This window comes from Salvelinus fontinalis, chromosome 17 (genome assembly GCF_029448725.1).
Source record: "Salvelinus fontinalis isolate EN_2023a chromosome 17, ASM2944872v1, whole genome shotgun sequence".
Classification (NCBI taxonomy): Eukaryota; Metazoa; Chordata; class Actinopteri; order Salmoniformes; family Salmonidae; genus Salvelinus; species Salvelinus fontinalis.
Window position 1 is genome coordinate 28,533,005 of NC_074681.1, and position 27,390 is coordinate 28,560,394.

Sequence of the window (27,390 nt, forward strand, 5' to 3'; positions counted from 1 at the left end):
TCCATGCAAGATCTCACCTCGTGGGGCATCAATGATCTTGAGGAAGGTGAGGGATCAGCCCAGAACTACACGGCAGGACCTGGTCAATGACCTGAAGAGAGCTGGGACCACAGTCTCAAAGAAAACCATTAGTAACACACTACGCCGTCATGGATTAAAATCCTGCAGCGCACGCAAGGTCCCCCTGCTCAAGCCAGCGCATGTCCAGGCCCGTCTGAAGTTTGCCAATGACCATCTGGATGATCCAGAGGAGGAATGGGAGAAGGTCATGTGGTCTGATGAGACAAAAATAGAGCTTTTTGGTCTAAACTCCACTCGCCGTGTTTGGAGGAAGAAGAAGGATGAGTACAACCCCAAGAACACCATCCCAACCGTGAAGCATGGAGGTGGAAACATCATTCTTTGGGGATGCTTTTCTGCAAAGGGGACAGGACGACTGCACCGTATTGAGGGGAGGATGGATGGGGCCATGTATCGCGAGATCTTGGCCAACAACCTCCTTTCCTCAGTAAGAACATTGAAGATGGGTCGTGGCTGGGTCTTCCAGCATGACAACGACCCGAAACACACAGCCAGGGCAACTAAGGAGTGGCTCTGTAAGAAGCATCTCAAGGTCCTGGAGTGGCCTAGCCAGTCTCCAGACCTGAACCCAATAGAAAATCTTTGGAGGGAGCTGAAAGTCCGTATTGCCCAGCGACAGCCCCGAAACCTGAATGATCTGGAGAAGGTCTGTATGGAGGAGTGGGCCAAAATCCCCGCTGCAGTGTGTGCAAACCTGGGCAAGAACTACAGGAAACGTATGATCTCTGTAATTGCAAACAAAGGTTTCTGTACCAAATATTAAGTTCTGCTTTTCTGATGTATCAAATACTTATGTCATGCAATAAAATGCAAATTAATTACTTAAAAATCATACAATGTGATTTTCTGGATCTTTGTTTTAGATTCCGTCTCTCACAGTTGAAGTGTACCTATGATAAAAATTACAGACCTCTACATGCTTTATAAGTAGGAAAACCTGCAAAATCGGCATTGTATCAAATACTTGTTCTCCCCACTGTGTGTGTATATATATATATATATATACACCCACACTGCTCAAAAAAATAAAGGGAACACTAAAATAACACATCCTAGATCTGAATGAATGAAATATTCTTATTAAATACTTTTTTCTTTACATAGTTGAATGTGCTGACAACAAAATCATCAATGGAAATCAAATTTATCAACCCATGTAGGTCTGGATTTGGAGTCACACTCAAAAAAAAAGTAGAAAACCACACTACAGGCTGATCCAACTTTGATGTAATGTCCTTAAAACAAGTCAAAATGAGGCTCTGTAGTGTGTGTGGCCTCCACGTGCCTGCACGACCTCCCTACAATGCCTGGGCATGCTCCTGATGAGGTAGTGCTCTGGACACTACGCTGACAGACAGAGCAAACCTTCTTGCCACAGCTCGCATTGATGTGCCATCCTGGATGAGCTGCACTACCTGAGCCACTTGTGTGGGTTGTAGACTCCGTCTCATGCTACCACTAGAGCGAAAGCACCGCCAGCATTCAAAAGTGACCAAAACATCAGCCAGGAAGCATAGGAACTGAGAAGTGGTCTGTGGTCACCACCTGCAGAACCACTCCTTTATTGGGGGTGTCTTGCTAATTGCCTATAATTTCCACCTGTTGTCTATTCCATTTGCACAACAGCATGTGAAATTTATTGTCAATCAGTGTTGCTTTCTAAGTGGACAGTTTGATTTCACAGAAGTGTGATTGACTTGGAGTTACATTGTGTTGTTTAAGTGTTCCCTTTATTTGAGCAGTGTATATATATACACACACACACACACACATACATACATACATACATACATACACACTTTTTCAGTAAGTGTGTGTATTCGTAAATATCCAAATAACTTACTTCACAGATCTTCTTTGTGAACATGCACCTGTGGAACGGTCGTTAAGACACTAACATCTTACAGACGGTAGGCAATTAAAGGTCATAATTATGAAAACTTAGGACACTAAATAGGCTACTGACTCTCTTCTACTGACTCTGAAAAACACCAAAAGAAAGATGCCCAGGGTCCCTGCTCATCTGTGTGAACATGCCTAAGGCATGCTGCAATGAGGACTGCAGATGTGGCCAGGGCAATAAATTGCAATGTCCGTACAGTGAGAAGCCTAAGACAGCGCTACAGGGAGACAGGACGGACAGCTGATCGTCCTCGCAGTGGCAGACCACGTGTAACAACACCTGCACAGGATCGGTACATCCAAACATCACACCTGCGGGACAGGTACAGGATGGCAACAGTAACTGCCCGAGTTACACAAGGAACGCACAATCTCTCCATCAGTGCTCAGACTGTCCGCAATAGGCTGAGAGAGGCTGGACTGAGGGCTTGTAGGCCTGTTGTAAGGCAGGTCCTCACCAGACATCACCGGCAACAACGTCGCCTATGGGCACAAACCCATCGTCGCTGGACCAGACAGGACTGGCAAAAAGTGCTCTTCACTGACGAGTTGCGGTTTCGTCAAACCAGGGGTGATGGTCAGATTTGCGTTTATCGTCGAAGCAATGAGCGTTACACCGAGGTCTGTACTCTGGAGCGGGATTGATGGAGGTGGAGGGTCCGTCATGGTCTGGGGCAGTGTGTCACAGCATCATCAGACTGCCTGCAACAACAAGCTCAGTCTCAATGCTGTGCGTTACAGGGAAGACATCCTCCTCCCTCATGTGGTACCCTTCCTGCAGGCTCATCCTGACATGACCCTCCAGCATGACAATGCCTCCAGCCATACTGCTCGTTCTGTGTGTGATTTCCTGCAAGACAGGAATGTCAGTGTTCTGCCATGGCCAGCGAAAAGCCCGGATCTCAATCCCATTGAGCACGTCTGGGACCTGTTGGATCAGAGGGTGAGGGCTAGGGCCATTCCCCCTAGAAATGTCCGGGAACTTGCAGGTGCCTTGGTGGAAGTGTGGGCTAGCATCTCACAGCAAGAACTGGCAAATCTGGTGCAGTCCATGAGGAGGAGATGCACTGCAGTACTTAATGCAGCTGGTCGCCACACCAGCTACGGACTGTTACTTTTGATTTTGACCCCCCTTTGTTCAGGGACACATTATTCAATTTCTGTTAGTCACATGTCTGTGGAACTTGTTCAGTTTATGTCTCAGTTGTTGAATCTTGTTATGTTCACACAAATATTACAAATGTTAAGTTTGCTGAATATAAACGCAGTTGACAGTGAGATGACGTTTCTTTTTTTGAACAACAGTAGGATTATACTTTTAGAACTCAAAGTTTGACAGTTTGGAGAGCAGTTTGATCATAAAGATAGTGGAGAGGCAACCTACAGTTGTAAGATCTTTATTTGATCATCCTGTTGCAGAACTTTTCAGAAATGCAGGAACTTTTAGTGTATTTGAGGTTTAAAAAGTTTGTAATTTACACTTTGATATGGTAATTATAATCCACATAATAAATTCACATTTCCTTTTGCTGCAGGATTATTTTCCTGCTGTAGCAAACTGTCTCAAAATAAGGTCCTACATCTGTAAGAGGTGTAGTGGCCAAAAGTCCCCAACTGTTAAACAGGGCAAGAGGAGCTGAGGGCCTCCGCTAGTGGCCTCCCCTGCCTCTTATGCTCCTTAATCCCCTATGACACACATCTAGAGCATCTACCCTCATAGACAACTAACAAGAATAGCATGTGACTCACCAAAGCACACTCACTCTAATGGCATCCTCATTCACAACGCTCATTCTACTACAACCTGCTAATGACTCAGACACAGACTCATGGATGCAGTCCGAAAATACACATCGTACCAGATATCTAAGAGAACCACCCATCCAGCTACTAGGCTAGCCACTCACCAGACAGCGCACAGATATCGCTGCTGATGGATGGACTGCAGGCTCATCAAACAGCTTAGGAGCCTGGAACACAAGACAATAAGGCATACATGTTCATAGAAGAGGATAAAACAATAATGCCAGTAATGTACAGGGAGCATGTTCCTCACCAGACAAAAGGTCATATTAATCACATCTAAAAGTTGTAAGTTAGGGTTACTAACAGAGCCGGCTATTAGTTTGATGTGGCAGGTAAAGAAAGCAGTGTACGAGAAGAGCATGCTAGCCATGAAGCAGTAAGAAAGTGATTAACACATGTTTAGTACATATAGTTTCACTCTCTCACTTACCAGGCGATTGGCTTCGATGTAGGCTGCTAGCGTGTTGACGCGGTAACACATGCCCTCGTCCATGATGTGCACGTAACAGCGCAGGCGTCCTCCGTGGTAGGCCTCACTCATGTCCCCACGATGGTCATTCCAACAGGACCTCTCCCGGGTTAGCTGCAGCAGCACCTCATCCCTGGACAAGATCTGAATCTCTACACACACAGACAGCAGATACACACAGTTGAGTGTGTATGTGTGTGTGTGTGCATGAAGTGAGTTACAACCTAGCTATGAAAACTCTCTTAAAATGTTCAAGTATAGTTTCATTACCTAAGTTTGCATTGCCATCCTTTTTCTTAAGGTTCTGATCAGCTTCATCATTGACATTCGGAGAGGTCATGGATTTAGAGAACTGTTTGCGGACGAGATACGGGACTAGCTCTCCCCGAATCGAAGAAACAGATCTTTGAGAGAAAAATACAATACTTACACAGTTGTTGAAATAGGTACATTCACTGAAAGTAAAAAATACATTTTACTCTCATGAAGTCTAACATTTGCCCCCAACTCTTTTGAAAAGTAATAGCATAGAATAAGAACGAGGACAACATTTGACCGTGGTAATTGACCTGCATGCGGACCCCCGTTCTACTCATAATATTTCTATTTTGATTCAGGTATTTCCTCATGGCCAATCAAAACGATAGAAGTAGGAAGTAGGGAGAGGGGGGTGAGAAGGGGGGGGAATGCCTTTGAGTGTACATGGCTAATGTACTGAACGCTTTCACAAGTTCTAGGCCATCTCTGCTCATGAGGGTTACCGCTAACCAGAAAAGAAAGAAACAACCACGATCATTTCACAGTGTACACGTTCATGGGTTTCCTAACAGGTTAAAAAAGATTAGGCTGAATCATGGTTTCAAACTACCATGTAAGCCCAGTAGGCAATTTAACTTTCTCCTCCTCCTCTGCTCTCCTGCACTGCACTCAATGTCCCTCTCCATCTCTCACTCTCTTTTTAGTTTCTTTTAAGGGAGATTAGAATTTCCATCTGAATGCAGAGAAAGAAACAACAGTTACTCTGTCCATTTTTCTCCTTGAGCGCTCCACAGCAGAGCAGCTTCAAGAGGGAGAGATAGAGAAAGAGATGGAGAGAGAGAGGAGGGGAGGGAGAAAAAGGGGGGAACATGAAAAAAAGGGGGACAAAAAAAAAGTCCACCTACTTTGATGCGGGAGAGAAAGAAAGAAGTGGTTAGTGCTTTTGAGGTCTCCCGAGTCTGGGTGGCAGATAACATTAAATGATATTTATATCAGGATGACTGGTGAATTCAAATGTTAAAGCAATGGGAAGCAGCAGGAACAAGCGTCTGCAATGCAGAGTATTTATGTAAACCCCCAGTAGAAAATTCCTATTTGGAGGGAAAGTGGGCCGGGCGAGTGAGTGAGTCAATGCACTCCCCAATTAATGCCACCTGCACTTATTTCAACACCACTTAAAGGAGCTGTTGGGTTTCCTCACAATGCCAGTTTAACAAGCACAAAAGGGACGGGGGGACTAACTGGGGTACTGGACTGGGGGGTGGGTGGAGGAAGAGGTTGTGCTGCTGCTTTTGGTCTTGCTGGTGGTGGCGGGAGGGAGGGTAAGAACAGGAGGGCGGGGGCTAGCAATTACTAGACCCATTTCTCATTCAAGCCCTGTTCTGTCCCCCTCCCAGTTCTGAAGTATCCCCTGCCTAGGATGTATGGGCAGGAGAATGTGAGTAGATGAATGCAACACCACTAGAAATATAGGCTACATCAATAGGATGTACATTTATCAAAGTGGGACGCACTTCAACTAAGTGGTCTAAGCATCTAACATTGCCTTCAATTGCTTGGCCTTGATTTTAATGATCCAGTACATATTTTAAATTGTGGACCATTTGATCTGGTGGTGGTGGTGACCACAGAGATCCATTAAATGACTTCAATATGTTGGAAGATACATGTCAGTCTATGGTGGTGGTCCTATTATATACAGTAACCCAAAAAAGTACAATGGACAATAAACAAGACTTTCTGATTGGTCCAAAGTGATTGCAGTTTAAAAGAAAACCAGAAGTATGAGGAAGTGAGATGATCAACACAGTTGTGATTGAGGTGTACCTCTGATACTAACGCACAAGGGGGCTAAAAGCCTAATAAACTGCTCAAGTGGCACATTGTAAAACAAATTAACACCTGACAAGAATACCTACCAGTCTCAAAGCCTCCATAGTCACAGCCTGTTCTCATATTAACTCAAATTCAACACGTATGAACCTTGGCAAGAAAGGTGCTGTTCAATATTTCAACTGTGTATAGCAATACACTGTATTCACATTTATGTGGATGGTTATCGGTACCTTTTAAAAACTAATTTGATATACATTAAACATAAAACACGAGCACATTTGTGAGAAAATGACATGCACAAAGGCTACATCCCAATGGAACCCTATTCCCTACACAGTGCACTACTTTACAGGGAATAGGGTGCCATTTAGGAAGCAAAAAAAGTAAAATGACCTCACTTGTTATCAGCCAGGAAGTCGACCACAGACTTCTTCAGGCAGTACAGGTGGGCGTCCACAAGGCCAGTTTTGATGTGCATCCTTGGATGTCTGAATGAAAGAGAGAGAGACAAAGACGGGGGGGGTAAATCAAATCACATGTTAACTAAAAAGCCAGCGGAGACGGGATGTTTTAGATTGCATTACCTCTATCACTGTGTCGTAACATGGTAGTTGTTATAGAAACATTGTACTAACATGTCTTATCACATACTCTAGCAATTGCTTTGGAGTCGAGAGCAATTCTTGCTATCACCCGAGAGGGCTAAGGGTTATTCCCTATTTCACTTCTGTAGGTCAACTGTTAGAGTAATAACAGTGTTACTACACAGGTTTAAGGGGAACCGTAACTGGCTACTGAGAACCCAGGTGGTGCCAGTACCACAGTTAATGTCACTGTTCATGGCACAACACACTATAAAGTATCCTGTAGCAGACACTGAGGCACCAAGCCTCTTTCTTTACATGAGCAAAACCACTTTTTGTTTTTCTTCTCCAGATGTTTTTTTAATTAGATGACAAAGAGTAAAAATAACTACAGTCTTTAATTTAGCTTTTCATTCTACCTCCTTAATTACTCTGTTGAAAGCCGTATGTGACAGAACAGAACATCTGTTATGATAAAAAAAAAAGAGGTGATATAAAAGTCTTGCATCTGTGTATTGTCCCCTGCCAGCCTCTGTCCACAGGCCCTGCCCCAGAAACATGGCTGTCATGGCAACCGTGTCCAGTCTGAACTGCAGTGAGTGCTGCGTTAACTGGTCAGATGCCAACACCAGCGGACCCCCCAATTGTTTTACAGCATGCAATTGACATGACAATGCTCTGGGTATAGATCCTCTGTGTTCAGGCAGGGCAGGCTGCTATAGAGCCCAGGGCTAAAATGGCAACCTATTTCCTTTATAGCGCACTACAAGTAGTGCACTACAATAGGCAATAGGGTGCCATTTGGGACACATGCCAGAGGCGGCTGCCTGCCTGCCCTGGAGGCCAGTCTAATTCATCTGAGAGCTGCAGCAGCCAGGCTGTCTGAGTGATGTGGGAAGTCTCTGAGTTGCAGCTGAAGGCAAACCAAAGGTTGTTGCACCAGGCAGGAAGAAAGAGATGGGAAAAACTCACAGGATCAGAGATTGTGGTGGTATCGTGTAGAAACGCTTTAATTGAGAATAATTGCTGTTTGGGTTTTATTTTTGAAGTCCTCGGGTAAAATGATCATGATAATATAACGTTCTATACTTGCCGAATGGTGGTTAGTTACAGAATTAAATTTAAGCCTACAGTCGAAAATGCCTACAGAAGCCAACATCAATTCTCTAAGACAGTGATGTCAGTTAGCAAAGCTAGCACTGTATTCACAGTAGATATGACCATGGTGAAAGCAGACCTCATCCTGTGAGAAGGCCTCTGTAAGCACTGCTCACATAAAGTGGCCAGGAGACCCGACTCCATAAACAGTTCCTTGGACAGAACCAAGGCAATGGATCATAAAAGGCCATATCCATACACTCACTAGTCTATATTCTATAAGACCTCTGGATCAGAGCACCAGGTGAAACAAATGAAACCTCCACCTAACACCCACCATGATCAGAGTGGTGAAGCACCACCATAACAAACTGGCTGTCCAGCCTGCCTGGTGGTGTCACATTCAACTGAGCCCCCCATACCCCCCGTCTCCCATTAATGTGACATTTATGAAGCGAAACCATAAGAAAACCATCTCATCTCCGGAGCTTTATGTGAGAGCCTCCCCTCTCCGCCTTTTCTTGGGTGAAGAATGCGATTTAAAACATTGAGAATAAGTCAGGAGGTCTGTTTGGCGATGCAGATTTCAGAACCAGATGCTGGGCCGTATAAATCACATTGTGAGGGGGAGGAGGGTAAACAGGCAAGAGGTAAATTATGACAACTTTGAGCCATTCCATTAACCAGCTCACAGAGGGGCCATGTGTTGAATCCACCAACAAGAGGCTGAAAACAGAGACAGGAATATTCTAGCACATCACACCACCCACATGTGGTCCCAATGTGGTCCTCCGGTCCACACACAGACCAGAGCAAACAGGTTGTCATATCCTGTGTGTGTGTGAACTGTACGCCAAATGCAGATAGAAGGAAACGAGATTTATTGGAACACCCAGCTTCTGACATCCTTGTTTGGCACCTGTGGGGCCGGGCAGACAGGCAGGGAGGGAGGCCAAGCAGGAGAGATACCCAGGGATCAGTGTATGGTGGCTGGGGGTCAGGTGTGATGTGGCGAGGATGGGAGCGGTTGGGGGGAGGGTCGACAAGTGCCCCCCCAACCAAGTGCAGGACACCATGGTTAAACACAAGCAGGAGCGGCTACAGACCTAGTCTGTCCGTCCAATGGGACGGCCTACATGCTGATGGAAGGATCCCGATTTGGGTGATAATTTAGTAGAAATACAATACACATCGTTTGGCCATAAGCCACTGCATTTCCCAAACAAGTCTAATGTGTGATTCCTGGTAGTCTAGGGGGCCTGGCTGACGAGTGAAACAGAACATTGTTGCAAAACTCCTCAGGCTATGGTGATTCACTCCCAAGCGTTATGACTGACTACTAAAAACCTCAGCATGTAGTACCTCTTAAATGAGCACATTCCACATGGCAGCAGTGCTGTGAGGTAATAGTCCTTGTGCTTCTCTCTGAGGGGACAGTGCTAACTGCTGTTCTGGACCTAGTCTGTGTCAACACTAGAGGTCGACCGATTAATCGAAATGGCCGATTAATTAGGGCCGATTTCAAGTTTTCCTAACAATCGGAAATCGGTATTTTTGGACACAGATTTAGCCTTTTTTTTGGTACACCTTTATTTAACTAGGCAAGTTAAGGTCAGTTAAGAACACATTCTTATTTTCAATGATGGCCTAGGAACGGTGGGTTACCTGCCTTGTTCAGGGGCAGAATGACAGATTTTTACCTTGTCAGCTCCGGGATTCAATCTTAAAACCTTAAAGTTAACTAGTCCAACGCTCTAACCACCTGCCTCTCACTGCACTCCACGAGGAGCCTGCCTGTTACGCGACTGCAGTAAGAAGCCAAGGTAAGTTGCTAGCTAGCATTAAACTTATCTTATAAAAAACAATCAATCATCCAAGGTGGCTTAGCAGTTCAGACGTCTTTTCCGTATTGTCTTGTCGTGTCCTGTATATATATATATATATTTACACCTTTTCTTCACATATCTTTTATTTATTTTATTATCCAAGAACTCAACTACAAAAGCTTTCCTGCAAAAGCTTTCCTGCAACCCGCTTCACCAATTACAATAAGTATTATTTATCTCAATCTGAAAATCCATCGTGGAAGATAGCCAGGGGCTAATTCAGAAGCTAGCCTGATAGCTAACCAGAAGCTACTCCGATAGCTAGCCAGAAGCTAATCTGTAGCTGCCCCGAAATTAGCCGGTTTGCTAGCTAGCGTTGGTGTTTCAGCTGCCCACGTTTTGCGGTCATCAGCTATTCCTTTAGCTCGATAATCTACCGGCACTTTTGTGCAACGCGACTCGGACCGGAGCATTCCGGGACTTTTTTTTCTCTCAGTTTCCCCGGATTCCAACCGCAGGCTCTGGACACTTGCACCTTGATTTCGCAGCTAGCTAGCTGCATACCGTGTGACTATTGGCTTACGTCGACCCCGGAGCAAACTCAAATCATGCTGGAGCTAGCCAGCTGAGGAGTTCCATCACCATCCGGACCCGTTTCTTTTGTTGCTGCTGCAGATACGTAACCCCACCGGGCCTTCACGACTGACTGCCGACGTTATCTGCCCGAGGGATTTATCCAACCGGCAAATCCGTCCCGACGTTACCTGAACGCTCACCTGAGGCCCGCTAATCGTTAGCTGTCCTATCGGCTGCTATCTGAACAAAACCCCACTACACGGAACCTACCGACGGAAACGCACGAGGTATCTACAAACAGACCTCCATCCTATGCTGCTACCGATAGCCATATACCCGGCCAGCTGTCTGGATCGCCACGACCCCAACCAACCTCTACTCACTGGACCCTTACTGATCACTCGATTAAGCATGCCTCTCCTTAATGTAAATATGCCTTGTCCATTGCTGTTCTGGTTAGTGTTTATTGGCTTATTTCACTGTAGAGATTTTAGCCCTGCTCTCTATACCATATCCAACCTATCAGTTCCACCACCCACATATGCGATAACATCACCTGGTTTCAATGATGTTTCTAGAGACAAGATCTCTCTCATCATCACTCAATACCTAGGTTTACCTCCACTGTATTCACATCCTACCATACCTTTGTCTGTACATTATTCCTTTAAACTATTTTATCGCCCCCAGAAACTTCCTTTTACTCTCTGCTCTAGTAGCTCTAGGCGACCAATTCTCATAGCTTTTAGCCGTACCATTATCCTACTTCTCCTCTGTTCCTCTGGTGATGTAGAGGTGAATCCAGGCCCTGCAGTACCTGGCTCCACTCCTATTCCCCAGGCGCTCTCTTTTGATGACTTCTGTAACCGTAATAGCCTTGGCTTCATGCATGTTAACATTAGAAGCCTCCTCCCTAAGTTTGTTTTGTTCACTGCTTTAGCACACTCTACCAACCCGGATGTTTTAGCCGTGTCTGAATCCTGGCTTAGAAAGACCACCAAAAATTCAGACATTTTTATCCCCAATTACAATATTTTCAGACAAGATAGAACGGCCAAAGGGGGCGGTGTTGCAATCTACTGCAAAGACTGCCTGCAGAGTTCTGTTATACTATCCAGGTCTGTTCCCAAAAAATTTGAACTTCTACTTTTAAAAATCCACCTCTCTAAAAACAAGTCTCTCACCGTTGCCACCTGCTATAGACCACCCTCTGCCCCCAGCTGTGCTCTGGACACTATATGTGAACTGATTGCCCCCCATCTATCTTCAGAGCTCGTGCTGCTAGGCAACCTAAATTTGAACATGCTCAACACCCCAGCCACCCTACAATCTAAGCTTGATGCCCTCAATCTCACACAAATTATCAATGAACCTACCAGGTACCACCCCAATTCCGTAAACACGGGTACCCTCATAGATATCATCCTAACAAACTTGCCCTCCAAATACACCTCTGCTGTTTTCAACCAAGATCTCAGCGATCACTGCCTCATTGCCTGCATCCGTAATGGGTCAGCGGTCAAACGACCTCCACTCATCACTGTCAAACGCTCCCTGAAACACTTCAGCGAGCAGGCCTTCCTAATCGACCTGGCCGGGATATCCTGGAAGGATATTGATCTCATCCCGTCAGTAGAGGATGCCTGGTCATTTTTTAAAAATGCCTTCCTCACCATCTTGAATAAGCATGCCCCATTCAAGAAATTTAGAACCAGGAACAGATATAGCCCTTGGTTCTCTCCTGACCTGACTGCCCTTAACCATCAGAAAAACATCCTATGGCGTTCTGCATTAGCATCGAACAGCCCCCGTGATATGCAACTTTTCAGGGAAGCCAGAAACCAATATACACAGGCAGTTAGAACAGCCAAGGCTAGCTTTTTCAAGCAGAAATTTGCTTCCTGCAACACAAATTCAAAAAAGTTCTGGGACACCGTAAAGTCCATGGAGAATAAGAACACCTCCTCCCAGCTTCCAACCGCTCTGAAGATAGGAAACACTGTCACCACCGACAAATCCACTATAATTGAGAATTTCAATAAGCATTTTTCTACGGCTGGCCATGCTTTCCACCTGGCTACCCCTACCCCGGACAACAGCACTGCCCTCCCCTCTGCTACTCGCCCAAGCCTTCCCCATTTCTCTTTCTCCCAAATTCAGTCAGCTGATGTTCTTAATGAGCTGCAAACTCTGGACCCTTACAAATCAGCCGGGCTAGATAATCTGGACCCTTTCTTTCTAAAACTATCTGCTGAAATTGTTGCCACCCCTATTACTAGCCTCTTCAACCTCTCTTTCGTGTCGTCTGAGATCCCCAAAGATTGGAAAGCAGCTGCGGTTATCCCCCTCTTCAAAGGGGGGGACACCCTTGACCCTAACTGCTACAGACCTATATCTATCCTACCCTGCCTTTCTAAGGTCTTCGAAAGCCAAGTCAACAAACAGATTACCGACCATTTCGAATCACACCACACCTTCTCCGCTATGCAATCTGGTTTCAGAGCTGGTCATGGGTGCACCTCAGCCACGCTCAAGGTCATAAACGATATCGTAACCGCCATCGATAGGAAACAATACTGTGCAGCCGTATTCATTGACCTGGCCAAGGCTTTTGACTCTGTCAATCACCACATCCTCATTGGCAGACTCGACAGCCTTGGTTTCTCTAATGATTGCCTCGCCTGGTTCACCAACTACTTCTCTGATAGAGTTCAGTGTGTCAAATCGGAGGGTCTGTTGTCCGGGCCTCTGGCAGTCTCTATGGGGGTGCCACAGGGTTCAATTCTTGGACCGACTCTCTTCTCTGTTTACATCAATGATGTCGCTCTTGCTGCTGGTGATTCTCTGATCCACCTCTACGCAGACGACACTATTCTGTATACTTCTGGCCCTTCTTTTGACACTGTGTTAACAACCCTCCAGGCGAGCTTCAATGCCATACAACTCTCCTTCCGTGGCCTCCAACTGCTCTTAAATACAAGTAAAACCAAATGCATGCTCTTCAACCGATCGCTGCCTGCTCCTGCCCGCCTGTCCAACATCACTACTTTGGACGGCTCTGACTTAGAATATGTGGACAACTACAAATACCTAGGTGTCTGGTTAGACTGTAAACTCTCCTTCCAGACCCACATCAAACATCTCCAATCCAAAGTCAAATCTAGAATTGGCTTCCTATTCCGCAACAAAGCATCCTTTACTCATGCTGCCAAACATACCCTTGTAAAACTGACCATCCTACCAATCCTCGACTTCGGTGATGTCATTTACAAAATAGCCTCCAAAACCCTACTCAATAAATTGGATGCAGTCTATCACAGTGCCATCCGTTTTGTCACCAAAGCCCCATATACTACCCACCACTGCGACCTGTACACTCTCGTTGGCTGGCCCTCGCTTCATACTCGTCGCCAAACCCACTGGTTCCAGGTCATCTACAAGACCCTGCTAGGTAAAGTCCCCCCTTATCTCAGCTCGCTGGTCACCATAGCAGCACCTACCTGTAGCACGCGCTCCAGCAGGTATATCTCTCTAGTCACCCCCAAAACCAATTCTTCCTTTGGACGCCTCTCCTTCCAGTTCTCTGCTGCCAATGACTGGAACGAACTACAAAAATCTCTGAAACTGGAAACACCTATCTCCCTCACTAGCTTTAAGCACCAGCTGTCAGAGCAGCTCATAGATTACTGCACCTGTACATAACCCATCTACAATTTAGCCCAAACAACTACCTCTTTACCTACTGTATTTATTTATTAATTTATTTTGCTCCTTTGCACCCCATTATTTCTGTCTCTACTTTGCACTTTCTTCCAATGCAAACCAACCATTCCAGTGTTTTTTTAGTTTTTATTTTACTTGCTCTGTTGTACTCACTTCGCCTCCATGGCCTTTTTATATTTTATTTATTTATACATATATCTGTTTGCCTTCACCTCCCTTATCTCACCTCACTTGCTCACATTGTATATAGACTTATTTTTTTTCACTGTATTATTGACTATATGTTTGTTTTTACTCCATGTGTAACTATGTGTTGTTGTATGTGTCGAACTGCTTTGCTTTATCTTGGCCAGGTCGCAATTGTAAATGAGAACGTGTTCTCAATTTGCCTACCTGGTTAAATAAAGGTTAAATAAAAAAAATAAAATAAATAAAATAAAAAAAACAATCATAATCACTAGTTATAACTACACATGGTTGATGATATTACTAGTTTATCTAGCGTGTCCTGCGTTGCATATAATCGATGCAACGCAGGGGGATGATTTAACAAAAGCGCATTTGCGGAAAAAAGCACAATCGTTGCACGACTGTACCTAACCATAAACATCAATGTCTTTCTTAAAATCAATACACAGAAGTATATATTTTTAAACCTGCATATTTAGCGAAAATAAATCCAGGTTAGCAGGCAATATTAACCAGGTGAAATTGTGTCACTTCTCTTGCGTTCATTGCAAGCAGAGTCGGGGTATATGCAACAGTTTGGGCAGCCTGGCTCGTTGCGAACTAATTTGCGAACTAGACTTTTACGTACTTATGACATAACATTGAAGGTTGTGCAATGTAACAGGAATATTTAGACTTATGAATGCTACCCGTTAGATAAAATACGGAACGGTTCCGTATTTCACTGAAATAATAAACGTTTTGTTTTCGAAATGATAGTTTCCGAATTTGACCATATTAACGACCAAAGGCTCGTATTTCTGTGTGTTATTATGTTATAATTAAGTCTATGATTTGATATTTGATAGAGCAGTCTGACTGAGCGGTGGTAGGCAGCAGCAGGCTCGTAAGCATTCATTCAAACAGCACTTTTGTGCGTTTTGCCAGCACCTCTTCCCTGAGCTTCAAGCATTGCTTCAAGTTTATGACTTCAAGCCTATCAACTCCCGAGATTAGGCTGGTGTAACCGATGTGAAATGGCTAGCTAGTTAGCGGGGTGCGCGCTAATAGCGTTTCAAACGTCACTCGCTCTGAGACTTGGAGTAGTTGTTCCCCTTGCTCTGCATGGGTAACGCTGCTTCGAGGGTGGCTGTTGTCGATGTGTTCCTGGTTCGAGCCCAGGTAGAGGTGAGGACAGAGACGGAAGCTATAATGTTACACTGGCAATAAGAACATCCAATAGTCAAAGGTATATGAAATACAAATGGTACAGAGAGAAATAGTCCTATAAATACGATATTAACTACAACCTAAAACCTCTTACCTTGGAATATTGAAGTCTCATGTTAAAAGGAACCACCAACTTTCATATGTTCTCATGTTCTGAGCAAGGAACTTAAACGTTAGCTTTCTTACATGGCACATATTGGACTTTTACTTTCTTCTCCAAAACTTTGTTTTTGCATTATTTAAACCAAATTGAACATGTTTCATTATTTATTTGAGGCTAAATAGATTTTTATTGATGGATTATATTAAGTTAAAATAAGTGTTCATTCAGTATTGTTGTAATTGTCATTATTACACTTTTTATTTAATTTTTGTATTTATTTTTTAAAAATCGGCCAATTAATCGGTATCGGCTTTTTTTGGCCCTCCAATAATCGGTATCGGTATTGATAAATCATAATTGGTCGACCTCTAGTCAACACCACTGCAAGGCCCAGACAAATTTGCTCACGCATCCAGCTACATTTCGCTTTACTATAAAGACCTTGGCTCTTTGTCCTCTCTCGTGTCTGAGCACAGAAGGTAAATACAAACGGCCCCAAAATGTCCAGACTTGGGTAGTTAGCTGGGAAAATGTGCAGTTAAATGTATAGATTCCTTGCCATCGGACAATACATTGACGCTATTTAAAGAGAGGAATGTTTGAGGAGTGTGCTTCATGGCACACAGGGGACAAGACACATACTGTATTACTAGTTTCGCAATGGTACTACATTCTTCAAATATATTTAGTGTTGCGGGAACCAGGTACTGTAGACCTCAAGTGACTGACTAAATCCATGGTTTCATCCGGAAAGAGAATTAAACTATGGTAGCAGTAGCGTAGCTTAATCATGATGGGCCCAGGTTCCCCCAAAAAATTAAGGGACCCTATCACCATCCATATTTCTCTTAAAATGTAAATAATTTTGTTGGTAATGCTGTGTGTTAATATTGTTAAGCATTGTAACAGCAGAGCAGATCCTAATCTATGGGCACAATTAAAGCTGTTACCAAAGAAGCCGCAATATAGCCAATACATTCAACACCATGGACGGCGGTCAGAAATTAACCCGTATAAGTCGATCAGCACCAAGGAAAGCACAAAGCGGTCAAAAAACACCCTATTTTATCTGCAAATAATAGGCAATAGCCTATATTATAAAACCTAAACATATAGATCAATCTCTTGACAGAAACACCGAAAAACAGCTAATGACCCAGTACATCTGGTCTTCTGGTCAGGCTCCGTAGACGGGCATATCGCGCACTGCTCCCGAGCATACTACTCGCCAATGTCCAGTCTCTTGACAACAAGGTAGACGAAATCCGAGCAAGGGTAGCATTCCAGAGAGACATCCGAGACTGTAACGTTCTTTTGTTTCACGGAAACATGGCTCACTCGAGACACGCTATCTGATTCGGTACAGCCACCTGGTTTCTTCACGCATCGCGCCGACAGAAACAAGCATCTCTCTGGTAAGAAGGGCGGGGGTGTATGCCTTATGATCAACGAGACGTCCTTTTGTTCACCTGATAAGGGAATTATATGCTCAAAAAGGTAATGATTAGAATATTCCACCCTGAAACCATATAATTGTATGACATCTATTAGAATCATAAAACTATAATCTGATGATGTGTGTAGTTTTAGTCAGAATTAGAACAAGGACCGTTTGTTCATTTTTAGTACGTAAGCAGGGTGCAAGTGTGAAACAAATGATAAGAGGAGCTATCAACAGACAAGCTGGACTACTGTGTTCCTTACAGGACATTCTGTCTCCACTCTGCGAAGTCGTTGACTATGGCATTCAAATCCATGGTTCTGGCCCTGGTGTTTTCAATGGACAGAATGGCCAACTCACTCAGTCTCTCCTGTCACATGCTTCTCCTCAGGTATGATTTAATTATTTTCAGTTTGGAAAAGGAGTACTTGGCACTGGCTAGCGTTTTACAGGCAGAGTCATAAAAAGGAGCGTCGCTGTAACTACTTCCCCAAATGTAGCAGTGACTGAATTGTAATCCACAATGAGCATCTTGGCCTGGTCTCTCACTGTAGTGTGCTTTGCAATTTCCTTCTTAAAACAGGCCATCAAAGAGATGAATTAGCCATGTAAGCTTGCTGATACACCTTTGCTGTAATGTTCAGCCAACCGCCTGGCGGTCTTGTAGAGCGCATCATCATCATCTGCGTTGGCCAGGGTAGTGGGATGGATGGAGTTAAACAGACTCGATGTTGCCCGCAGACTTTTAAATCCGTTTGACAGCTGGTGGATAACGATGTCAAGGTTTGCATTAAAGACGTTGACTCTAAAACTACTCTCCCCATCACACAGTCACTCATCCTCGCATAGCTCATCAAAATGACGCCTCACCTTCCTTCTCCGAGTGTCTTCAAATGCGTTCTGATCTCCCCATTTATCGGCAAGGGTCTTTGCAGTGACTTTGGCCTTCTCAAACCCTGTCGGAATCTGGACAGGACCTCTATCATGTCCTTGAGTAGGCTAACCGCTCTGTACAGGTCTGCGTCTTTGGCCTGTAGTATTTTGAAGACAACGTTCACATTTTCTAAAACCTTAGTCTGCAGAACGACGAAATGCTGCATCATCCCTCTCATCCTTCTTGTCACGTCTTATGGCTTGGGGGCAGTATTTTGACATCTGGATGAGAAGCGTGCCCAAAGTAAACTGCCTGTTACTCAGGCCCAGAAGCTAGGATATGCATATAATTGGCCGATTTGGATAGAAAACACTCTAAAGTTTCCAAAACTGTTAAAAGAATGCCTGTGAGTATAACAGAACTGATATGGCAGGCAAAAACCTGAGGAAAATCCATCCAGGAAGTGGATTCTTTTTGATGTGGGTATTTTCAATTGCCTATAGAGTATCTAATGGGTTTGGACCCAGATTGCAGTTCCTATGCTTCCACTAGATGTCAACAGTCTTTAGACATTGCTTCAGGCTTGTTTTCTGAAAAATGAAGAAGAATGAGACCTTTCTGTCAGTGGACTGAGGAAGAATGCAGAGCTGGTTTGCGCGTGTGACCGAGTGTGCGCCCTTCATTGTTTTTCCTTTTTATTGAATACGCTATTGTCCGGTTGAAATATTATCGATTATTTAGACAATTGACAACCTGAGGATTAATTCTAAACATCGTTTGACATGTTTCGACGAACTTTACCGGTACTATTAGGATGTATTCGTCTGCATGTTTTGACTGCCTTTGAGCCAGTGGATTACTGAACAAAACACGCCAACAAAACAGAGGTTTTGGGATATAAAGAGGGACTTTATCAAACAAAACAAACATTTATTGTGTAGCTGGGACTCTTGTGACTGCAACCATATGAAGATCTTCAAAGGTAAGTGATACATTTTATCGCTATTTCTGACTTTTATAATTCCTTTACTTGGTTGTAAAATGTTTGTATGCTTTTGTAAGCGGGGCGCTGTCCTCAGATAATCACATGGAATGCTTTCACCGCAAAGCCTTTTTGAAATCTGACAAAGCGGCTGGATTAACAAGAAGTTCATCTTTAAGATGTATAACACTTGTATTTTTTTATGAATGTTTATTATGACTATTTCTGTATTTTGAATTTGTCGCTCTGCAATTTCACCGGATGTTGTCGAGGTGGGTCGCTCGCGGAACGCCTGCGCCAGAAAGGTTAAAAGCACAATCTTGGTGAGGACCTTCAAAAATCAAATATACCACTCAACATTGACCATCTCTTTATGCTATGCCCGAAGGCATATAACAGTATCATAAAACTGTTTAATCTCTGGCACATTTTTAAGTCGTTGAAGCCAGGTTAAGATTGTGCGCATAATGCATAATGCAATGCACATAAACAGCAAGCGGCTCTTTTTAGGATATTCTGGCCTGCACACCCGAATAGACCCCGCTCATGTTAGTAGCTCCATCATACTCATTTACATTTACATTTTAGTCATTTAGCAGACGCTCTTATCTAGAGCGACTTACAGTAGAGTGCATACATTTTATTACATTTTACATACTGAGACAAGGATATCCCTACCGGCCAAACCCTCCCTAACCCGGACGACGCTATGCCAATTGTGCGTCTCCCCAATTGTGCGTCGCCCCATACTCCTGCCCACAACATTTTGAAATATCCAGCCCATTATCCTCTATGCTGCCCAGGATTTTATGTTGAAGCTCAGCTGCTGATGTGTCAGCAGTGTCCAGAAATCCCAAAAACGACTCTGTGATGGTCAGCTCTGTGGCGACATTATTTGCATCCCTTATCACTTTCACATAGCGATACACTTGGCTTAACTGGTCTACTTTGGATACATCCGGTGTTGTGTCCATAATAATAGAAAGAAGAAAACAAGTGGGGCTTCCTGCATCTCTCTCTGAATGTCACACTTCACTCGCTCGGTTAAGGACTGAGATAGTTAACAGATCTTGCGGGGCGTTCTAAAAGTTCTTTCAGAACTGGGTAAAATGACAGCAGTTCAATTATACTGAGAACATTCCCACTGTTGGCCTGCCCCAGCTTTTCACGGTGCCCTCTGAACGCCAAATTACATGATGCATGTGTGAGTTACATTAACTATGCACTCCAACACCTGTCGGCAGAAATGTGCTGCGTTACGCACGCCTCTCTCCATTTCTGTGTCAACAGTGCCATTGAGCTTCCATTGCTCATATACCAAACAGGCACCCATGTGAATCTGGGATGTCTCATGACATGCCATTTTGGATGTTAGATGGCGCCAATCTCTCACCCCATTCGACCCACGCGTCAGAGAAGGGGCACTCCGATCTCTGAACAGACAGCAAGGCTCACAATATGCACAATCTAGCTTGGCCGAATAACATAGCCATGTACGTGGTAATTTGATTCCAGCCTTGGTTGTAGTGGTGTAATACGACACGGAAAAAGACTGCCTTTTGTCATCTCTTGGGAATGGGCCAGTAGGCTTACATGAGCCGAATGCAATAACGTGCCATTTAATTTTGCATCCACATTTGTTGCATAATGCCCCGTCAGTTGAATAGGTAAAAAGGTTGTCTGTCCCACTTCCACCTGTTTCCTCAGCCGCCACAATTCTAGCCTCGCCCTGCTCCTCTTCCTCCCCGCCCAGGGATAGCTTGTCTGGCCTGGCTTGTGCTCAGGGTCGTATCCGCCGATACCTGACAGCCTGTATCCTCTGTCAAAGTTGCATCTCTGGCACGATGGAACAGCTTGGCCTTGGCTCACTTGACCCGCTAAAAGCTGCTGTGGCGATGATAAACCTACATCCTCTTCTGGTCCTGCTACATTGCATGTGCTAGCAATGGCTGCACATGAACTGCACTTGAAAAAAGGAATCTAATTAAACAAATTGTGATACTGTACCTCCTTTGCGTTCTCATTTTTGGCCTTCCTCTTTTGGACTCCACTTTTGTGTTGATACATTACGGATTTAAAAATCAGCAATCTTCTATTCTCGACTTTCTTTCTTTCTTCTGTCCGTTATATCTTGATAGCTATCTCAACTGTTGCTTAAAACAATGACATAAACAACAACGCTTTGGAGAGTATTTGCATAATGAATCCCAGAATGCATTTCATTATCTTAAGATGGTATTGAAACTATCGAATAATATGATTTATTTCGCAATTTTTTTTTTTATTGTCATCAATACACTAAAATATCATGCTGACTTATGTAGTGGCAAAAAAACATTTGTGGTGGGGAAACCATTAGAGGGTTCATTTATCATACTCTAGGTTAAAGACAGATCTTCTCGTCAAATTTTAGACGTGATGGACCGGCGTCAACAATTAATACATGGGCATGGTGGGGCGCTATTCAAATTACATAGGGGGACCGCAGATCCGGGTCCATGTACGTCGTGGGTCCTGGTGCAACCGCACCGGCTGAAGCTACGCCACTGTATGGTAGTACATACTGCATAAAGACTATGACTTCACCTCTGCAGAGTTTACAGTGGAGCAACATTGTATGAGAGGAATCTGCAGGAGCCTTCACACTGTCAAATCAATCCAGGGGCCAACTCATATCACAGGTGTAGAAGGTTTTCAGCTTCCATTTCAGCTCACATGTGGAAATGGGTAGTGATAGGTGTCACCACTCAGACAACTAGCATGGGAAAAATGTGGTGGTAATCTAGGACAGGGGTCAAGAACATGCAGTTTGAGGACTGCAAAAAAACAAATATCGGTAAGATAACTGAAGAGATTGTTATATTTAAGGGCTGGATACTAACTTAAGATCCTAACACAAGATCAGTGTTTGTAACTTGCCCATTCACATAACTCATGCATTGATATCAAAGGTCCCAGGTTAGCAGTACCACAGGACAGGACAGCAGCATGTGTGACAGCAGCCTAGCGTTCCCATTCCATACGTCACGCGGCCCATGTCTGTATAAATACAACGGCAGACAAGTAAAGACTCTGGAGACAGCTTAGACAAACAGCCAGGGAACGACTGGAGACTTTCAGACGTCTAACACCGTGTTCAAACTTCCTACTCTCAGGAAAAAGAGGGTTAATGGGGGAAACGGAGTCAAAACAGAGACTTTTGACATCTTAGGCTGAAATAAGCGACAAAGCGTCGACACTTAGGTTAGCTTAAGAGTTAGGCTAGCCGACAGCTTTGAGATATCATAAAACTCACTACACCTCAGTCTCTCAATAAGTGGTCTAGCGCTCATTGACAACTTCTCTTTTAAAGCTCAACTTGGGTAGGTTTCAAATGTTTAAAAAAAATGCAAATAAAATTGCAGTCCTATAAAAGATTTTTGAAGTTGTGCATGTTTGTGCCTGTTTATGTGTGGATACAATTTATGTCTTGGGTAGGCCTTGATGTTCAAATGTTTCCTATATACACGAGTATTTCAGCATGTAACGTCCTGGTGTGTGTCAATACATGTGTGTTTATTTACTAGAGCTGGGCGATATGGACAAAAAACATATTTCGATAAAATAGCCTGAATTGGTGTGATAATGATAAATAGAACGATACGTTTATAACAACATGCACAACAGTTTTAATTTCATTATCCTTTAAACTACTAATTTGATGGTAGTAGCCATCAATGGTCCCAATAATGGTCCAATGTGCCGTTTTTATCTCAATATCAAATAATTGTTGGGTAACAATTAAGTACCTTACTGTCTAGGAGTGTCTGAGTGGGGAAGGGAAAACTAAAAAATAACTTATTAGCAGAGAGGTTTGGAACTCTTTCTTACTGGTCTATTAACTCATTTACCGCCTGGTGATGCAGACCAAAAAACTCCATCCCACCAAAACAGGCTGAAATTTCAGGTGGTCTTTTCAAACAGCTCTTACACTAAAAAGTGCATGAAAATCATGTTCACAATTTCACAGTATTATTCCAACTAGTGTGGAAATACAGTGCATTTGGAAAGTATTCAGACGCGTTTACTTTTTTCCACATTTTGTTACGTTATAGCCTCATTCTAAAATGGATACTCTTTTCTTTTTTTTTACTCATTAAATCGACACACAATACCAGATAATGACAAAGCGAAAACAGGTTTTTATGAATTGACAAATGTATTACAAATTTAAAACAGAAATACCTTAAGTATTCAGATAATTTGCTATGAGACTCGAAATTGAGCTCAGGTGCATCCTGTTTCCATTAATCATCTTGAGATGTTTCTACAACATGATTGGAGTCCACCTGTGGTAAATTCAATTGATTGGACATCATTTGTAAAGGCACAAACCTGTCTATATGAAGGTCACAGAGTTGACAAGCCGTGAGGTGGAAGGAATTGTCCGTAGAGCGCCGAGACAGGATGGTGTCGAGGCACAAAAATTTCTGCAGCATTGAAGTTCCCCAAGAACACTGTGGCCTCCATCATTCTTAAATGAAAGACGTATGGAACCACCAAGACGCAGTCTAAAGCTGGCCGCCCGGCCAAACTGAGCAATCTGGGGAGAAGGGCCTTGGTCAGGGAGGTGACCAAGAACCCGATGGTCACTCTGACAGAGCTCCAGAGTTCCTCTGTGGAGATCGGAGAACCATCCAGAAGGACAACCATCTCTGCAGCACTCCACCAATCAGGACTTTATGGTAGAGTGGCCAGACGGAAGCCACTCCTCAGTAAAAGGCACATGACAGCACGCTTGGAGTTTGCCAAAAGGCACCTAAAGACTCTCAGACCATGAGAAACAAGATTCTCTGGTCTGATGAAACCAACATTGAACTCTTTGTTCAGAATGCCAAGCATCACATCTGGAATAAACTTGGCACCACCCATACAATGAAGCATGGTGGTGGCAGAAAGATGAACGGAGCAAAGTACGAGAGATCCTTGATGAAAACCTGCTCCAGAGTGCTCAGGACCCCAGACTGGGACGAAGGTTCACGTTCCAACAGGAAAACAACCCTATGCTTCGGGACAAGTCTCTGAATGTCCTTGAGTGGCCCAGCCAGAGCCCAGACTTGAACCCAATTGAACATCTCTGGAAAGACCTGAAAATAGCTGTGCAGCGACGCTCCCCATCCAACCTGACAGAGCTTGAGAGGATCTGCAGAGAAGAATTGGAAAAACTCCCCGAATACAGGTGTACAACGTTTGTAGTGTCATATCCAAGAAGACTCGAGGCTGTAATCGCTGCCAAAGTGGTTCAACAAAGTACTGAGTAAATGGTCTGAATACTTATTTAAATGTGATATTTCTGGAGGGGGGTGGGGGGGGGGGGGGGGTTGTACATTTGCAAACATTCCTAAAAAACTGTTTTTGATTTGTCATTATGGGGTATTTTTAAAAGATTGATGAGGGGGAAAAAAAACTATTTAATCAATTTTATAATAAGGCTGTAACGTAACAAAATGTGGAAATAGACATGGGGTCTGAATACTTCCGAAGGCATTGTATATATAAAACACAGGAAAATCACCTTTTTGACTGCACAATCACCCATATTAGCAAAATATTAACTTCAAACTTGACATTTCTCTAGTATAGGCTACTTATCGTAATGAACAATATCAGAAAAGTGCTTGATATGGTTGGTGTTGATAATTTTTGGTTTATTGTCCCAGCTCTAGTATGTACATACATGCTTGCATGTGTGTGTGTGTGTGTGTGTGTGTGTGTGTGTGTGTGTGTGTGTGTGTGTGCGTGTGTGTGTGTGTGTGGATCTCCACATTAGCGTGTGTGTGTGTGTGTGTGTGTGTGTGTGTGTGTGTGTGTGTGTGTGTGTGTGTGTGTGTGTGTGTGTGTGTGTGTGTGTGTGTGTGTGTATCTCCACATTAGCGTGTGTGTGTGTGTGTGTGGCTGATTTCCTTTTGCAGGGAAGCGTGCTTGCAGCTGCTGCGGCCCCTCTCTTATTGGGCAGGATTTACAGTGGCTCTGGCTCCCTGAAGTATTTACGAGCTCCCAACAGACCAGCTCCCACAGCCCAGCCAAGAGCCCAGGACCTGAGTCCACAGCCCAATACCAGCACCCCAAGACCAAAGCACAGACCATAACCCAGAACCAAAGCCTAAGACCAGAGCCCATATTTACAGTGTCTCAGAGTAGGAGTGCTGATCTAGGACCAGGGGCCGTATCTATAGTGTCAGAGTAGGAGTACTGATCTAGGATCTGGGGCCGTATCTATAGTATAGTGTCAGAGTAGGAGTACTGATCTAGGATCTGGGGCTGTATCTATAGTATAGTGTCAGAGTAGGAGCTCTGTTCTAGGATCAAGTCCCCACCTGTCCACGTAAACTTATTACGATCTAGAAGGTAAAAGCGATCCTATATCACTACTCTGAGATGCTGTGTGAATCCAGGCCCAGGGCTGCAGTCCAGGACCAGGTAGGGTGCTGACAGCTTTCACAGCCTCTTCCTATTGCAGCCCAGACATCATACACACATGCCACACTGAGGACGCAACATAATGCTAAAAAGGGGTTCATGATACGTTTTGCGCACACTAGTTCGCACCAGTATTTGATGATTATTGAGATAAGCTATTTATTTAAAAAAAAATAATGACTATGGTGTTCTATCAGCTCTAAACAGCCTAATCCCAAGATGTATTTCATGGTGGGCAGCACATCTACAAGTATTTTACATCAATATGTCATTTTATCCATCTGGCCAGGTATACATGTAGGATTTAGGCTATACCTTTGGCAATTGAACAAACATTAATTCTGCTTGAAATCTTTTAAGACTTAGGGTGGTGATGGAATAAGACCTTAACTAGAAGGCTTAGGAACAGCCAAATGCAAGAAAGCACACACCTCAACGCTAAAGCCTCTTGAAAAAACACACCTAAATGGATGTTGGAAAAAGAGAGAGAACAAGTGAAAGAAAAGAAAAAGGGCCACAGCATGCGCTCAGCTGGAACAGGGGGTCTGCCGTGGAAAAACAGCAGAACACAGCCAAAGCAGAAGCAAATCCCTGTATAGCTGGAGTAATTGGCAAGTCTCATGACAGTCAAGACTGGGGAGTGCTGTGTTTTTATTAGCAATCCCACACAAATGAAGGGTCAGAGCTGAGCAAGTTTGCATTGTTCCTTCCAACACTCCTCCACTCCCACGTCTTACCTTGTACACACACACACACACACACACACACACACACACACACACACACACACACACACACACACACACACACACACACACACACACACACACACACACACACACACAACCTGGTGGCTTGATACGGATTGGGAGAAAAATAGCAAGCTAGCAGTCAGAAGAGGAGTAGCTATAAAATATGTATCCCTGAATTGCTAAACCAGAGAGGTGTTAGTTGTTGTGCTTCCCAGTTCCAGGTCGCATTATTTAAAAATGATCTGAAACGTCATTCATCGTGTGAAAAGTACTTGATTCAACACAGCAACGACAAGATTTGAATGAAAATCCTACAAGGCATCCAATAACATCTCATTAGAGTAAATAGATCACCTGGTAGATAATGAGCAGTATCAGAGCCATACGCAATATAGCCTATGGAGTCTACATTATGGCTCTGAGCAATGCATTTGAGTAATAACCAATGTTAACCATTGGTTGTGCTGCTCAAGTAATACTCACTTTCGCATGATGGACTTCCTGATGACTAGACCTTCGTCCAGGTCGGCCTCGTTGGCCATAAAGAGGAGCCTCTTCCCTGTTCCGTCCACCCCAACAAAGTCCCTCTGCTCCCCTGGGAGAAGGAAGACACCAGATGAACAATCACACAGCAATGGCTAAGATCTCACCACACGGCTAACAGGCTTGGTATCTGCCCGGCTTGTAAACTAACATCTAGGCCTATGGATGTTCACTGGGTTTAATACGACAGATTTACTAAAAAACGTTCAAGATTTTGATTGTAGAATATTACAAGCAAATGAACAGTTAACCGAGGAATAGCCTTATTTGGAAATGCAACTTCAAAAGTTACGATGTCATCCATAAAACTACTGCCAGATTATATGACGAGGTAGTGCAGTGTCACTTTTTTGTGCAGACCTGGTGTAATACTGGCAGTTGTGTAATTTTGTGAATCTTGTGTACCCGTTTTTTTTTTGCCCTTCTGTCCGGGGACAGTCTCCGTGAACTCGTGGGCTTTGCTCATCAGCATTGAGAGGGTGGCATTGTGAGCCCGGAACAGGTCAACCACCTCGTGGAGAGCAGCGTCCGTTATCAGGTCACAGCTCACCACCAAGATGTCCGTCTGGAGGGAGACATGGAGGAGGACCACAGAGATTCATAAGCATCATGTCTTTACCTTTATTTTTATTTTTTTACGCACAAAACAATTTAGGCAACAGGGATCTTGATACAGGAG

The 27,390-nt window shown here is 43.9% G+C and overlaps 1 protein-coding gene across 3 annotated transcripts in view; it reads right to left on the reverse strand.

Annotated features, from left to right (window-relative positions):
* The window catches only part of LOC129814112 (translation initiation factor eIF-2B subunit gamma-like), a 62,334-nt gene that overhangs the window by 19,773 nt on the left and 15,171 nt on the right, over nucleotides 1–27,390 (reverse strand). For all 3 annotated transcript variants that reach the window (XR_008753230.1, XM_055866919.1, XM_055866920.1), the window contains exons 4-9: nucleotides 27,117–27,276; nucleotides 26,652–26,763; nucleotides 6,751–6,840; nucleotides 4,529–4,662; nucleotides 4,220–4,410; nucleotides 3,891–3,953 (exon numbers count right to left, since the gene is read on the reverse strand). Coding sequence is in view for 2 of the 3 variants with exons in the window: in XM_055866919.1 (XP_055722894.1) it covers nucleotides 3,891–3,953; nucleotides 4,220–4,410; nucleotides 4,529–4,662; nucleotides 6,751–6,840; nucleotides 26,652–26,763; nucleotides 27,117–27,276 (750 nt within the window). In the remaining variant the exon portion in view is untranslated. The remainder of the gene's footprint in view (nucleotides 1–3,890; nucleotides 3,954–4,219; nucleotides 4,411–4,528; nucleotides 4,663–6,750; nucleotides 6,841–26,651; nucleotides 26,764–27,116; nucleotides 27,277–27,390) is intronic.